We start from the raw sequence: 16,442 nt of genomic DNA on the forward strand, positions 1-16,442 counted from the left end.
CAAATCCCTATGTACATCAAAAGAGCTCACCTCAGTATATATTCAATGCTATTAAATGATGGCAGAGTTGTTTAATTTGATAGGTAAGTAACCAAAACATGGACTAATGGGAAATATATTAGAGGAGACTACCCAGAACCCTATATAGAGCTCTTTCATTATTTCTGATAAATTTTCTTTAGGCTACATCATGGAATTGGATCCTCTAATCAATTAATGAAAGTCATTCACAAGTTCTGGGTGTATATGGAACTTTGAGGGCAAGTAAGATAATGAAAAATAAATAAAAATTCCTTAACAAATTGCATTATATTGGCTGATAGAAGCAACTACTCTCTTTGGGCTTGAAAGGCCCTTTCAGTAAAAAAACAAAAAAAAACTGTTAGTTTACTCCCTAAGTATATTTTGAATTTTCAAAAGAAAGTGTACTATGGAAAGTTCTTTAATAAAGAAGAAACTACCAGAGAGACTTCTTCCTGGGTTAACAATGGTCCCAACAAAGCAAAAGTAAAGACATATATATATTTATAAGAATTAAAAACTCATAGGAATCACGCTATATGTGTTAAAATGAACGATATTCCATTGTCTACTTCTGTAAAGTCAAGTCATGGTCCTGGCGTCATCATCTCTTCATACTTTTGTATGGACTACATAAATATTATGTGCTTATTTATAAAAGACTCATCTTTATGATAAACATGAAAATCAGGCTAAAAGTTGGCATTTGTGGCATTTGAAAATGGAAAAAAAATTGAGGGTTGCAAGGGAAGGAAGAAAAACATGGAGAATATGCTGTGAAAATGAAGCAAATGCTACAGCTCATGTTTAGTTCACTTATACTACAGTTTCATTTTATACTACACAGAAATTGAGCTTAAATTGTGTTACAAATTGGTGTGACTTTAGAAGACAGAAAAGAGAACACTTTACAGGATAATATAGCATTTTGCTTACATGTTCATTCCAGGCATTCCAGGGCCACCTAAAGCATTCAGTGGGGGTCTCATTGCACCTCCATAGTTCTGTAATGATAACCAAGGGTCAGACTACCACAAAACAAAAAAACAAAACCAAAGAGGAGGGGGGAAAGAAAGGAGAGCAGGTTAATGATTTCCCTACATAACTCCTGATGGGATAAGGCCTGTGCAATTCATTCTCAGAAGGGTCCACTCTTGTACTTTTGCTTCTATTTTAACAATTACTTTTGTTTGTGTCTTTTAAAAACTATGTGAATATGTACAATCACTGGAGCATGTTAAGTGATTAAGGTATAGTTGCAATTATAATATTCAACATATCTTTATTAATTTCCTGATATCTGTACAACAGTGAACTTTTTCAAACAAAACATTTCATAAATCCAAAACTCTGTTTTTAAAGAAAGGACTTAGTCAACATGTTTGAAATTGTCTGACTCAGAAAAATTACATAAAGTCTGAAAACAAATAGGTGAATCCAGCATAAGAAAGTGGAATACAAACTTCTGTTCACAAAATAATATATCCAAGAGAGAAATGTACAAATATACAGATACACAAAAATATATGAACACTAAAGTATACTTCAAATATGTATGCATGAACTATATGACTCAACAGGCTTCTGTCAATATCTATTATGTGCATTCAAAGGATAAAAACATTTTAATGTTTTAACAGGCATATCAGCTTAGCTTAGTTTAGTTTCCACAAGGGCCAAAAGACTATTTTTAACACTATCATATTAATATATTTTGACATCATCAACTACTTTCATGCTTGGTTTTCTGATACCACCTATTCCTCCCACATTTCTGACCACTCTTCTTCAATCTCCTTTACTGGCTCCTTTTGTTTTGCTAGCTCTTAAAAATGTTGCTTTTCCCCAAGTTCTAGCCACAGCATTCTTTTAAATAAATACACATTTATGGGTAATCTTACCTGCTACCATTAGTTCAACAATTATTTATATGTTAGGAATCTCAAATCTATTTTGTCATGATGTCTCTCCTAAGCTCTTAGATAACTCATATGTTGAACTTCATATCAGCTGTTTCTATCTGGATACCATTTCACACTCAACATACCTAAAAGTAACCTCAATTTTATCTTCTCACAGCTGTGTTCTTTATATTGCCTTCCTCAGTCAGTTCTGTGGCGTCACCTTCTATGTAGCAGTCCAGGCTAAGAACCTCTGAGAGCTCCTGGATGTTTCTTCCTTTTATTTCAATTTCCATATCCAGTCAGTTACCAAAGTCTATTGATCCTACCTGTGAAATAGCTCTTGAAATACTGCTCTCCTTCGTATCACTCATCTCTGTCATTTACTGAGACTACTGTACTGTCTTAGTTGGTCTCTCTGACTTAGCCTCTCCCCCTCCCCATCTATTCTCTGTACTGCCTCCAGAACTGTGCTTCTTAAACTCAGTCCTATTTATGTCACTTAAAAGCCATGATGACCCACACTGCCTATCAAATAAAGTCTGTACTTCAGCATGGGTCTATGGTGTTATTCACAGATCAGCCCTAGCCTATATTTCCTGCACCCATTTCCTATAATATTTACCTTCTTCCCCTACTCCCAACTATACCCTCCAGACTGCTGAATTTCTTGTGATTCAGAAACATGCAGTACGCTTTTACACTCATGATAACTCATCTGCTATGGCCTTCTGTGTAGTAGGTGCTAAGATGACAAGGAAATATTCAATGAGAGAAGGTCTGTTAACTCCAGAGAATAAGCCACAGTTTGTAAATAAATTACCTAATTACATGCTCTTCTCATTGTTTATTTACTTTTACTTTCAAGAAATCTTATTTAAACATCTCAATTGTGTATGCTATGGGCTAAGAGAATGGTGTCTATCCACACTTGAGTCACTGGTTAAAGAGATAGCTATTTCTCTTAACCTCTGGAGCAAGGATGGGGGTCGCAGCAGCAGTATTACCAAGGAGTCTCTGAGAAGAAAGTTAGTCACTGGGAACAAAATCTGAATGGTAGAGTATAATAGAAATTCTTCACACAAAAGGTTGCGCCTCATTTTTGATCTTAGGTGGTCTGTGCTTTATCAAGGAAAACACTAGTTTTCCTTCTAGCTCTCGACATGGAAAGATACTGGTTTGAATCTCTCTTGCCCCTGCCCTATTTCCTCTGCTCCTCTTTATATATGTGTGATTGTGGGCCAATGATCTGCTCAACCTTAATTTCCTTATCTGTAAAGTGAAAATATCACCTCTCTTATAAGCTTGTTGGAGGAAAAATGAAATCATACAAAATGCATATTAAAGTGCTTGGTGCATTAAAAGCATGATACCTGGTGCTCAAAAACTGTAGCTGCTAACTCTTATCACTGTTAATAAGGGACTGACTTAAATGAGTCTTCTCATTTTCCCTTGAGCCCTCAACCCTAACATGCTTGTGATATAGTGACTCCCTGACAGAGTACATGTATTTCTTTTCTTGACTTTTTTCCTACTGCCTAATAGTTTTTCTTTATGTATCTGCATCTCCTGCTAAACAATAAGTACCTGAAGGTAGAGTCTGTTTTACTCATCTTTGTGCATCCAGTGCTCAAGTTTGACAGTGCAGAAGTGTCATAGGAAATGAGTAAGAAATTATCCAACACATATTTTGATAGACTTACAAAATATTTTCATTTTGTGAAGAATCTGAAGCATATAGAGAACAGGAAGATAAGAAAGAATAACAACTAGCTTTCTAACTGGTAACAAAGGCAGAATGTGAAGAGCTAATTTAGAATCACTGAATTTTAAAGCTGATGGCAACTATACAATTCCATCTGGTTTAATCTCTCTCCCAATGCAACGCTCCTGACAAAAGGGTTGTTCAGACTCTGCTTGCAAAGTTTATAAAGAGTTTTTCCATGATTGGGCAGTTTAATTTCTAGAAAGTTCTTCCCTATACTGAGCTAAATTCCACTTCCCATCTTAGATTTGAAAATACAGAATTAGTTTACTCTCTCTTTACATGAGAGCCTATCATATATTTCCATCTCACTATTTCTCCACCCCAAGTATTTGATTTGGAAATCATGATATGTTCCTACTTGTATATAACTCATTTATCCTTCAGATTTCTAGAGGAATTAGAAATAGTTGGACAGTCTTGTTGAATTTTTCTGTTAATCATATGGTACCTGCTGAGCCTAAGAACACAGACAAGCTAAGTATATCTTATTATAAAAGCCAAGTAGAAAAATTACTTCAAATATGGCATTAGGGAAGACATTTTTCTTGATTAAGCAGACAATTCTGCTTTTCTATTGAAAGGATACTGATATCAATCTAAAAATCATGTATTACTACTGAACGTAGATTTAAAATAGATTAAGGGGTGGAAAAAATATGCCAGAATTTGGAGCAAAGTTTTATTTCTTCATCCATGCAGTAGGTTTTAATCACATATTTACTATGTTCTAGGTGCGCACGTTGCCTACATCAGCGTTGTCTGAGAATCAAATTATATATATTTCTTCTAGGAATTCAATTATTCCAATAGATAACTACTGTCCCTCTTCACCACATTGGTCTTAAGCTGAAAAAATTGTGGAAATAATATCTATGATACAAAGGAGATGTGTATTTTGTTTTGCATAAAGCTAGAAACAATATTCCAGAGACTGTTTCTATAATTCGGATACAAAAAAAGCAGACACATTCTGTTCTTGAGTAGTATCCATAGGATTAAATATCTGTCATGAGAGTTGTTTTTCTATTATCTTTTAAGAAACACAGCTAACTTTTATTATAAAGCTCAGTTTATAATCCATATGTTACATATACCAGGTGTTATGAGTAAATACCTTACAAGAATCCCTTAATTTAAATAATTTTACTTCACTTTTTACCTATTGTACCATTCATATGAATATGATTCCTATTTTCATTTAAGTACACGATATTTATAAATAATTCCCTTTAACCTTTTATACTTATATACTCTGATTTTAAAAAGTTGTAGGTATTTCTGGTTTCTGAGGTAAACTCATACCAAAACACTTTACTTCCTCCAAATTATAAAGAAATAGATAGCAATGATATTAATCCAAATGGAAGAAATAAACTACTCTCTTTGGGTTTGAAAATGAAAAGAATTCATACTTATATGATAAACTTAGTTAAACTCTTCAATTAGCGATTACTCCCCAGAAATCTTTTCTTACTTTCTGTCGTAATTTACTTATAACACAAAACACATACGTATTTGGCTAGATATTTATAAAATATAAAGACCAATATGCTTTTTACTTCTGCATTTTCAAATGAGATCTAAGTATTCATACAGCTTCAGTGAGCATTGGTTCATCTTTCAAACACTGCAAAACTGGCTCAAATCAGACTCTAATTTTTAAAAGTATTGAAAATACTGGTCTGGAATGACAAAAACTCAAAGAGCAGCTAGCTGAAAAGTAAGAGAATTGAATGAAGAATAAATTATAGGCATCAACTTTTGATGTATATTTAAAATGCATCTGTTATGAAAATCTTTTGAGAAAAAAAATCCTTCAAGTTGTATATAGCTAAACTGGTTGGCTTAGCTCATTAAAGACTAAAAGTATATTCAGTCAGTGAAATATCCTACAGATCTTATAAATTCTAATTGCTATTAATAGATTAATGATGGTTGGTCATAAAAATCATCATCCCTAACATGAGTAGAAATAGGAAAAAATAATTTAAATATCTAAATTAGGGTTTTATAAGATCTTAAGAAAATACATAGAAAATAACTGAGCCTAAATAAAAGAAATGGGTTTTCTCTGACTTTGAGGATCCCACAAACATTTACATAACACTTTTTCTTATCATGTAATATGGTACCTCTGAAAAATTTGTGCTTCATGTCCCAATACAGTTTATATATACAGTTGGCCCTTGAACAACATGGGTTTGAACTATTCCAGTCCACTTATACGTGGATTTTTTTCAATAAATATACTATTGGAAAATTTTTTGTAGATTTGTGACAATTCGAAAAAACTTGCAGATGAACCGCATAGCCTAGAAATATCTAAAATATTAAGAAAAAGTTAGGTATGTCATGAACACATAAAATACATGTAGACATAAGTCTATCCTTATATAAGTGTAAGGGGAGTGGTATGTAATATAAAATTAATAATGTGTTTTCTTACTGTTTTATAATTTTGCTTTCAAAGAACTACATTACTATACAGTATGTGCCTCTCTCTCTCTCTCCCTCTTTCTCTCTCTCTCTCCTCTCACCCCACAACCCCAACTGGAGAAACTATGTATTGGCCTATCATCACATGTAAGTGGTTTAAAAAAATGTAACAATGTTTACAATACTGTATTGTGAATATGACTGTAATACTGTATGCCATAAAAATGTTATAATGATTCATTCATTAGTGTATAGGATAGGCTACAATGATGCAATCATTGATTATTACGCTAGTTTACCATAAAGCTATCATATTGCTGCTTCTTTGTTATCAATGCATGAATTGTTATACCTGTAAATAAATAGGAATTTTTTTCACATTATCTTTTCATTTTTGATGTCCTGTGTTAGAAATATATGTAATATCTACAGTGTTTTGTATAATTTAAGACAACATTGATGAAGATACTGACAGATGATTCATCTTATAAACAGATGATATAAACTTATGGTATCGAAAAACATAGTGCAGTACTGTAAATGTATTTTCTTATGATTTCCGTAATAACATTTTCTTTTCTCTAGCTTACCTTATTGTAAGAATACAGTATATAATACATACAATATATAAAACATGTGTTAATTGACTACGTATGTTATCAGTAAGGCTTCCAGTTAACAGTAGGCTATTAGTTAAGTTTTAGGGAGTCAAAAGTTATACATGGATTTTCGACTACGCAGTGGTTTGGTGCCCCTAACTCCCATGTTATTCAAGGGTCAACTGTATATTATTACATGTTGGCAGAAACTCCTTGGTCTAAGTCACATGTACCTGAGAATCAAATTATATATATTTCTTCTAGGAATTCAATTATTCCAATAGATAATTACTATCCCTCTTCACTACATTGGTCTTAAGCTGAAAAAAGCTTAAGACCAATGGGTGTTAGATTCTTAATTCTCTGACTCCTTTGGGTACACAACAAAATACTTAACATTTTTAAAGCAGATACATGAAACAAGCTCCTAAAACTGTCACTTATAAAGACTGTTCTTGGAAAGAATAAAGAAAGTAAATCAATTCATTCTTTTAACCAATGTTGTGATACACTAACCTCTGACCTTTGAGGAAGAAATTTAAAATTCTGAATTCTGGATTAGTTTCTTTGAAATATAACATTACAAAATTAGTTTCTACCCCATGCAGTTTTCCCAAGAGAGACAGAGGGATGTTTTAGCTAAAATAAGTGATATCCTGGAGCAGCATACTTAAAAATGTCATCAATATCTGAATAGGTTCAATCTTGGTGTGTACTTCTGGGAAATTGTGATACGGGAGTAGGCTAACATCTAATGTATACTGATAGTATTATGCGTGTTCAGTAAGACCCATTTTAATGTTTATTTCTAAATGGTTCTCTATTGCTTTCATATTCTGTAAAGAAATATGGTAGTATATAACAGTCAATGGCATTCTTTAAAAGATTTAGAAATATATTTTATGCTGCTTATTCTATTTAATTCAGTCAACTAGGTTTTATTTAACTTATCTTAGTTATCTTTTATAATAATTACTATAATTTTTCATATTTCCTCAATATAACAAAAGGGTAATAGTTATTTTTAATAATAATTACTATAATGTATTTCTACACAATGTTTTTTCTCCAATGTACCAAAAGCATATGTGTAGCACCTGTTAAAATATGGTTTGTTGTTACATCAATTTGGACATGTCATAGATACGTCCTCAAGAGACTAACAACCATGTTATTAAGCCTTTAATGTACATACTAGAAGCCAGCAAATAATATAGTTTGTTTGTATAAGGTGAAGGCAAAAAACTCAGCCTTTAACTTCCTGCACTGATTATTTATTTACCTGTGGTCCTAAGGGCACCATTCCTCTTGGAGGTGTCATTCTCTGCATTGGCCCACCCATATTTGGATGTCCTAAAAGGAAGAAAAGTATGACGATATTAGCAATGTAATGAGCATGAGTGCTAAACCGGAGGCTATAGCCTCCTCTCTGCCTGGTGTCACATCTTATTTACTAAGGACTGTGTTATTGACATCACCTCATCTTGGCTTCCATGGCCAGTTTTCTACCTCTTATCACTACCTACCCACACTCTCCATTAATGTCTTGAAATTGAAATGTTCTTCCTATTCTGTGTTGAATTACATCTCTCACACCATTTGCTCCTTTTTTTTTCTCTTGGAATAGTATAATAGAGCCATATGTATTTGTGGTACCTAAACAGCTCTGATTATTGGGTTTGTTAAACTACCAAGTAAGTTACTTATTGCATAGCATCCTCTTTCCTCCTGCTTATCTTTCTGGTGGACTAACCTCTCTATCTGAAAAAGGCAGAGAAAATCACAAGGGATATAATCACTTTGAGTCTCAGTTGTTTGAAGTTATATAAGAGGTTTTAGAAGTTACTAGTTAAAATACAGATTCTAGATATTTAATTATTCTGTTCCTTATGTTATCACTGCCCTCAGTATCACACATAATTAAGAGTTAGCTAAAAAGATAATTACTTGGCCACGTTACCTGTAAAAATGCAACTGATACAATTATGGAATATCTGTACAAATAAAACCTTCCTTAAAAACTACAGGATTTCCTTTGAGATTTTGCACATCAATTTCACTTTTACTTTAAAGTAGTCACCTTGTTGTCGAGTTGGGTCCATTCCACTGGGAAGTAATGGCTGACTTCCTGGGACACCTCCAAGAGCCTAGCATATTTAGTAAAACAAAATAAAAAGCAATATTGTAACTATTTATAAAATAAGTGCTGTAACAATTACAGAGTGCATCTGAGTATTTCACAAGATGTTTTTTTTCAAGATGTATTTTTTTTTCTATTGGAATATATTTGATTTACAATGTTGTGTTAGTTTCAGGTGTGCAGCAAAGTGATTTAGTTATAAGTATACATGTATGTATTCTTTTTCAAATTCTTTTCCCATATAGGTGGTTACAGAATATTGAGTAGAGTTCCCTGTACTATACAGTAGGTCCTTGCTGATTATCATTTTATATATAGTAGTGTGTATATGTTAACCCCAACCTACTAATTTATCCCTCCCCTACAGCTTTCCCCTTTGGTAACCATAAGTTTGTTTTCTAAGTCCGTGAGTCTGTTCCCGTTTATAAATAAGTTAATTTGTATCATTTTTTAAGATACCACATATAAGTGATATCATATTATATTTGTCTTTCTCTGACTTACTTCAATTAGAATGAGAATCTCTAGGTCTATCCATGTTGCTGCAAATGGCATTATTTCATTCTTTTTTTATGGCTGAGTAAGAGTCCACTGTATATATGTACCACATTTTAATTATCCATTCATCTGTTGATGGATGTTTAGGTTGCTTCCATGTCTTGGCTACTGTAAATAGTGCTGCAATAAACACTGGGGTGCATGTATCTTTTCTAAGTATGTTTTTCTCCAGATATATGCTCAGGAGTGGGATTGCAGGATCATATGGTAGCTCTATTTTTAGTTTTTTGAGGAACTTCCACAGTGTTCTCCATAGTGGCTGTACCAATTTACATTCCCACCAATAGTGTAGGAGGGTTCCCTTTTCTCCACACCCTCTCCAGCATTTATTGTTTGTAGACTTTTTGATGATGGCCATTCTGACTGATGTGAGGTGATACCTCATTGTAGTTTTGATTTGCATTTCTCTAATAATTAGCAATGTTTAGCATGTTTTCATGTGCCTCTTGGCCATCCATATCTCTTCTTTGGAGAAATGTCTATTTAGATCTGTCCATTTTTTGATTGGTTGTTTGTTTGTTTTGATATTGAGCTGCATGAGCTGTTTCTATATTTTGGAGATTAATCCCTTGCTGGTCACATCATGTGCAAATATTTTCTCCCTTTCTGTGGGTTGTCTTTTTGTTTTGTTTATGGTTTCCTTTGCTGTGCAAAAGCTTTTTTTTTTTTTTTTTTTTTAAAGATGGGTCACCATAATGGTTTTTTAAATTAATTAATTAATTTATTTTTGGCCGTGTTGGGTATTCGTTTCTGTGCGAGGGCTTTCTCTAGTTGCGGCAAGCAGGGGCCACTCTTCATTGCGGTGCACGGGCCTCTCACTATCGCGGCCTCTCTTGTTGCGGAGCACAGGCTCCAGACACACAGGCTCAGTAGTTGTAGCTCATGGGCCTAGTTGCTCCATGGCATGTGGGATCTTCCCAGACCAGGGCTTGAACCCGTGTCCCCTGCATTGGCAGGCAGATTCTCAACCACTGTGCCACCAGGGAAGCCCACTGCGCCACCAGGGAAGCCCTGCAAAAGCTTTTAAGTTTAACTAGGTCCTATTTGTTTCTTTTTGTTTTTATTTTCATTACTCTAGGAGTTGGATGCAAAAAGATTTTGCTGCAATTTATGTCAAAGAGTGTTCTGCTTATGTTTTCCTTTAAGAATTTTATAGTATCCCATCTTACATCTAGGTCTTTAATCCATTTTGAGTTTATTTTTGTGCATGGTGTTAGAGAATATTCTAATTTTATTCTTTTACATGTAGCTGTCCAGTTTTCCCAGCAACTCTTATTGAAGAGACTGTGTTTTCTATCCTGTTCCATTGATCTATTTTTCTGTCTTTGTGTCAGTACCATACTGTCTTGATTACTGTAGCTTTGTAGTATAGTCTGAAGTCAGGGAACCTGATTCCTCCAGCTCTACTTTTCTTTCTCAAGGTTGCTTTGGCTATTCAGGGTCTTTTGGGTTTCCATACAAATTTTAAGATTTTTTGTTCTAAATCTGCAAAAAATGCAATTGGTAATTTGATAGGAATTGCACCAAATCAGTAGGTTGCCTTGGGTAGTGCAGTCATTTTGACAACATTGATTCTTCCAATCCAAGAACATGGCATATATACCTTTCCATCTGTTTGTTCCATCTTATAGTTTTCACAGTACAGGTGTTTTGCCTCCTTAGGTAGGTTTATTCCTAGGTATTTTATTCTTTTTGATTTAATGGTAAATGGGATTATTTCCTTAATTTCTCTTTATGATCTTTTGTTTTTAGTGTATAGAAATGCAACAGATTTCTGTGTATTAATTTTATATCCTGCAACTTTAGTGAATTCATTGATGAGCTCCAGTAGTTTTCTGGTAGCATCTTTAGGATTTTCTATGTATAGTATCATGTCATCTACAAACAGTGACAGTTTTACTTCTTTTCCAACTTGGATTCCTTTTGTTTATTCTTCTTCTCTGATTGCAGTGGCTAGGACTTCCAAAACTATGTTGAATAAAAGTGTCGAGAGTGGACATCCTTGTCTTGTTCCTGATCTTATAGGAAATACTTTCAGCTTTTCACTACTGAGTATGATGTTAGCTGTGGGTTTGTCATATATGGCCTTTACTATGTTGTGGTATATTTTCTCTATGTCCACTTTCTGGAGAGTTTTTATCATAAACTGGTGTTGAATTTTGTCAAAAGCTTTTTCTGCATCAATTGAGATGATCATATGTTTCTTTTTTTAATTAATTAATTAATTATTTTTGGCTGCATTGGGTCTTCACTGCTGCACGTGGGCTTTTCTCTAGTTGTGGTGAGTGGGGGCTACTCCTCGTTGCGGTGCGCAGGCTTCTCATTGCAGTGGCTTCTCTTGTTGCAGAGCATGGTCTCTAGGCACGTGGGCTTCAGTAGTTGTGGCACATGGGCTCAGTAGTTGTGGCTTGTGGGCTCTAGAGCGCAGGCTCCGTAGTTGTGGTGCATGGGCTTAGTTGCTCCGCGGCATGTGGGATCTTCCCAGACCAGGGCTTGAACCCGTGTTCCCTGCATTGGCAGGCGGATTCTTAACCACTGCGCCACTAGGGAAGTCTGACCATGTGGTTTTTATTCTTCAATTTGTTGATGTGGTCATCACACTGATTGATTTGCAGATATTGAAAAATCCTTGCATCCCTGGGATAAACCCCATTTGATCATGGTGTATGATCTTTTTCATGTATTGTTGGATTCAGTTTGCTAGTATTCTGTTGAGGATTTTTTGCACCTATGGTCATCAGTGATATTGGCCTGTCATTTTCTTTTTTTGTGGTATCTTAGTCTGGTTTTAGTATCAGGGTGATGGTGGCCTCACTGAATGAGTTTGGAAGTGTTCCTTCCTCTGCAATTTTTTTGCAATAGTTTCAGAAGGATAGGTGTTAACTCTTCCTTAAATGTTTGATAGGATTTGCCTGTGAAGCCTTCTGGTCCCGGACTTTTGTTTGTTGGGAATTTTTAAATCACAGTTTCAATTTCAGTGCTTGTGATTGGTCTGTTCATATTTTCTGTTTCTTCCTGGTTCAGTTTTGGGAGATTGTACCTTTCTAAGACTTCGTCCAAATCTTCTAGGCATTTTAGTGTCATATAGTTGCTTGCAGTAATCTCTTATGATCCTTTGTATTTCTGTGGTGTCTGTGGTAACTTCTCCTTTTTCATTTCCTATTTTATTGATTTGAGCCCTTTCCCTTTTTTTCTTGATGAGTCTGGCTAACGGTGTATCAATTTTGTTTATCTTTTCAAAGAAACAGCTTTTAGTTTCATTGATCTTTTCTATTGTTTTCTTTGTCTCTATTTCATTTTTTTCTGCTCTGATCTTTTTTTTCAATTAATTTTATTTATTTTTGGCTGTGTTGGGTCTTCATTGTTGTGCACGGGCTTTCTCTAGTTGTGGTGAGCAGGGGCTACTGTTTGTTGCGGTGCACGGGCTTCTCATTGTGGTGGCTTCTCTTGTTGCAGAGCATGGGCTCTAGGCGCGCAGGCTTCAGTAGTTGTGGCTCACGGGCTCTAGAGCACAGGCTCAGTAGTTGTGGCGCACAGTCTTAGTTGCTCTGTGGCATGTGGGATCTTCCCGGGCCAGGGATCAAACCTGTGTCCCCTGCATTGGCAGGCGGATTCCTAACCACTGCACCACCAGGGAAGTCCCTCTGATCTTTATATTTCTTTCCTTCTAGGAACTTTGGATTTTGTTTGTAAGCTTAGGTTGTTTATTTGAGGTTTTTCTTGTTTCCTGAGGTTAAGACTGTATTGCTATAAACTTCCCTTTTAGAATTGCTTTTGCTGTGTCGCATAGGTTTTGGATCATTGTATTGTTTTCACTTGTCTCTTGGAACTTCTAAATTTCCTCTTTGATTTCTTCTGTGATCCATTGGTTGTCTGACAGCACATTGTTTAGCCTCCACGTGTTTTGTTTTTTACAGTTTTTTTCTTGCTGCTGACTCCTAATATCATAGCATTGTGGTTGGAAAAGATGCTTGATATGAGTTCAGTTTTCTTAAATTTACCAAGGCTTGCTTTATGGACCAGCATGTGATCTATCCTGGAGAATATTTCATGTGCACTTGAGAAGAATGTATATTCTGCTGCTTTCAGATGGAATGCATAAATATCAATTAAGTCCATCTGGTCTAATGTGTCATTTAAAGCCTGGATTTCCTTACTGATTTTCTGTCTGGATGATCTGTCCATTGATGAAAGTGGGGTGTTAAAGTCCCCCACTATTATTGTTACTGTCAATTTCTCCTTTTATGGCTGTTAGTGTTTGCCTTATATATTAAGGTACTCCTATGTTGGGTGTATGTATATTTACAATTGTTACATCTTCTTCTTGGATTGATCCCTTGATCATTACGTAGTGTCCTTGTCTCTTGTAATAGTCTTTAAAGTCTGTTTTGTCTGGTATTAGTATTGCTACTCCAGCTTTCTTTTGATTTCCATTTGCATGGAATACCTTTTCCATCCCCTCACTTTCATTCTGTATGTGTCCCTAGATCTGAAGTGGGTGTCCTGTAGACAGCATATATACAGATCTTGTTTCTGTATCCATTCAGCTAGTCAATGTGTTTTGGTTGGAGCATTAATCCATTTATATTTAAGGTAATTACTGATATGTATGTTCTTATTGCTGTTTTGTTAATTGTTTTGGATTTGTTTTTGTAGGTCTTTTTATTCCCTTCCACTTTTGTTCTCTTGTGATCTGATGACTATCTTTAGTGTTGTGTTTGGATTCCTTTTTCTTTTTTGTGTGTATATCTGTTGCAGATTTTTGGTTTGAGGTTACCATGAGGTTTTGATATAGCAGTCTATACATATACAAGATTGTTTTAAGTTCACGATCTCTTAATTTCAAATGCATTTCCAATATCCTGCATTTGTACTCTTCTCGTGATTGCTGGTTTTGATATCATATTTGTGTGTGGATGATTTCCTACCTTTACTGTATGTTTGCCTTTACTGATAAACTTTCCCATTCATAATTTTCTTGTTTCTAGTTGTGGGCTTTTCTTTTTCGCCTAGAGAATTTCCTTTAGTATTTGTACAGCTGGTTTGGTGGTGCTGAATTCTCTTACCTTTTGCTTGTCTGTAAAGCTTTTGAGTTCTCTGTCAAATGTAAAGGAGAGCCTTGCAGGGTAGAGTATTCTTGGTTTTAGGTTTTTCCCTTTCATCACTTTAAATATATTGTGCTATTCCCTTCTGGCCTGCAGAGTTTCTGCTGAAAAATCAGATGACAACCTTATGGGGATTCCTTGTATGTTATTTGTTGCTTTTCCCTTGTTGCTTTTAATATTTTCTCTGTCTTTAATTTTTGTCAATTTGATTAATATGTGTCTCAGCATGTTCCTCCTTGGGTTTACCCTCTATGGGACTCTGCACTTCCTGGAGTTGGGTGACTATTTCCTTTCCCATGTTAGGGAAATTTTCAGCTATTATCTCTTCAAATATCTCCTCAGGCCCTTTCTCTCTCTCTTCTCCTTCTGGGACTCCTATAATGTGAATGTTGGTGTGTTCAATGTTGTCCTAGCTGTCTCTTAGACTGTCATTTTTTTTTTTTTTATGGCAAGGCATTTTATTTTAAATACAGCAGTGTGTCAATCCCAAACTCCCAATCGATCCCTCCCCGCCTTCATTTCTTTTCATTCTTTTTTCTTTATTCTTTCTGTTCTGCAGCAGTGATTTCCACCATTCTGTCTTCCAGCTCACTCATATGTTCCTCTGCCTCATTCTGCTATTAATTCCTTCTAGTGTATTTTTCATTTCACTTACTGTATTGTTCATCTCTGTTTGTTCTTTATATTTTCTAGCTCTTTGTTAACATTTCTTGTATCTTCTTGATCTGTGCTTCCATTCTTTTTCTGAGATTTTGGATCACGTTTATCATCCTTACTCTGAATTCATTTTGGGGTAGATTTCCTATATCCACTCCACTTAGTTGTTCTGTAGTTTTATCTTGTTCCTTCATCAGGGACATATTCCTCTGCCATCTCATTTTGTCTAACTTTCTGTGTTTGCAATCCCACGGGCTGCAGGATTATAGTTCCTCTTCCCTCTGGTGTCTGTCCCCTGGTGGACAAGGCTGGTCTAAGAGGCTAGTGCAGGCTTCCTGGTGAGAGAGACTGTTGCCTGCCCACTGGTGGGTGCAGCTGGGTCTTGTCCTTCTGGTGGGCAGGGTCATGTCAAGGGGTGTGTTTAGAGGTGGCTGTTGGCTCAAGACGACTTTAGGCAGTCTGTGTGCTGATGGGTGGGGCTGTGTTCCTGCCCTGTTGGTTGTTTGGCGTGAGGCGTCCCAGCACTGGAGCCTTCAGGCTGTTGGGTCGGGCCCAGTTTTGGCATCAAAATGGCGGCCTCCAGGACAGTTCATGTCAATGAGTACCTAGTACCTCTGCCACCAGTGTCCACACAAGATTTCTTATATTTCACACTCATTTATGAATTTTATAAGCCTGTACACCCAGTATAATTTCTTAGTTTTAAAATGATCCTACTTTGCCCAGTTTTCAGGCAAAGAAAATTGGTATTGTTGGGAACAAAATCTAGGCAAAAATTGTCCTATTTCTTCCTGAGAAGTATATATAATGCCTTTCCCCGAAATTAATTTACTAAGGGTAAATTAATTTTGCTTCTTAAACGTAAGCGATTTCTATAGATTATTTTACTCACTGGGCATTATAATAGGAGCAGAACTAAAATGCCAAGGGGCCAATGAATATTGTTTTGGGTAGTCATATTTTCCCTAAGAAACTATTTAGAAAAATAATACTCCAATTAGTTCAAACAATTTGGCTGAATGGAAAAAGAGAACTAGAACTGAAAAAAGGTGCCGATTAACAGATAGGGTATATTTTATGCAGGGGTGCAATAGTGGATACATACTGAATTGTAAGTTTCTAATAGTCATCTGAGAAGCACTTAGAGCTAGACCAAGCTATAAATGATTTAAACATACTGATCCTATGAAGCATGTATGTATACATATATACACATAATCCTGACAACTGGCAAGAATTTCTATAAAGGTTCACTAA

General features: G+C 35.4%; 1 protein-coding gene across 9 annotated transcripts in view; it reads right to left on the bottom strand.

Annotated features, from left to right (window-relative positions):
- The window catches only part of SSBP2 (single stranded DNA binding protein 2), a 297,896-nt gene that overhangs the window by 39,478 nt on the left and 241,976 nt on the right, over window positions 1–16,442 (bottom strand). For 6 of the 9 annotated variants that reach the window (XM_059916695.1, XM_059916690.1, XM_059916693.1 and 3 more), the window contains 3 exons: window positions 8,806–8,872; window positions 8,008–8,078; window positions 958–1,049 (listed from right to left, as the gene is read on the bottom strand). In XM_059916695.1, the coding sequence (XP_059772678.1) occupies window positions 958–1,049; window positions 8,008–8,078; window positions 8,806–8,872 (230 nt within the window). The remainder of the gene's footprint in view (window positions 1–957; window positions 1,050–8,007; window positions 8,079–8,805; window positions 8,873–16,442) is intronic. The other 3 variants (XM_059916696.1, XM_059916692.1, XM_059916691.1) reach the window with 1 other exon arrangement.

The sequence above is a fragment of the Balaenoptera ricei genome, chromosome 3 (genome assembly GCF_028023285.1).
Source record: "Balaenoptera ricei isolate mBalRic1 chromosome 3, mBalRic1.hap2, whole genome shotgun sequence".
Lineage (NCBI taxonomy): Eukaryota > Metazoa > Chordata > Mammalia > Artiodactyla > Balaenopteridae > Balaenoptera > Balaenoptera ricei.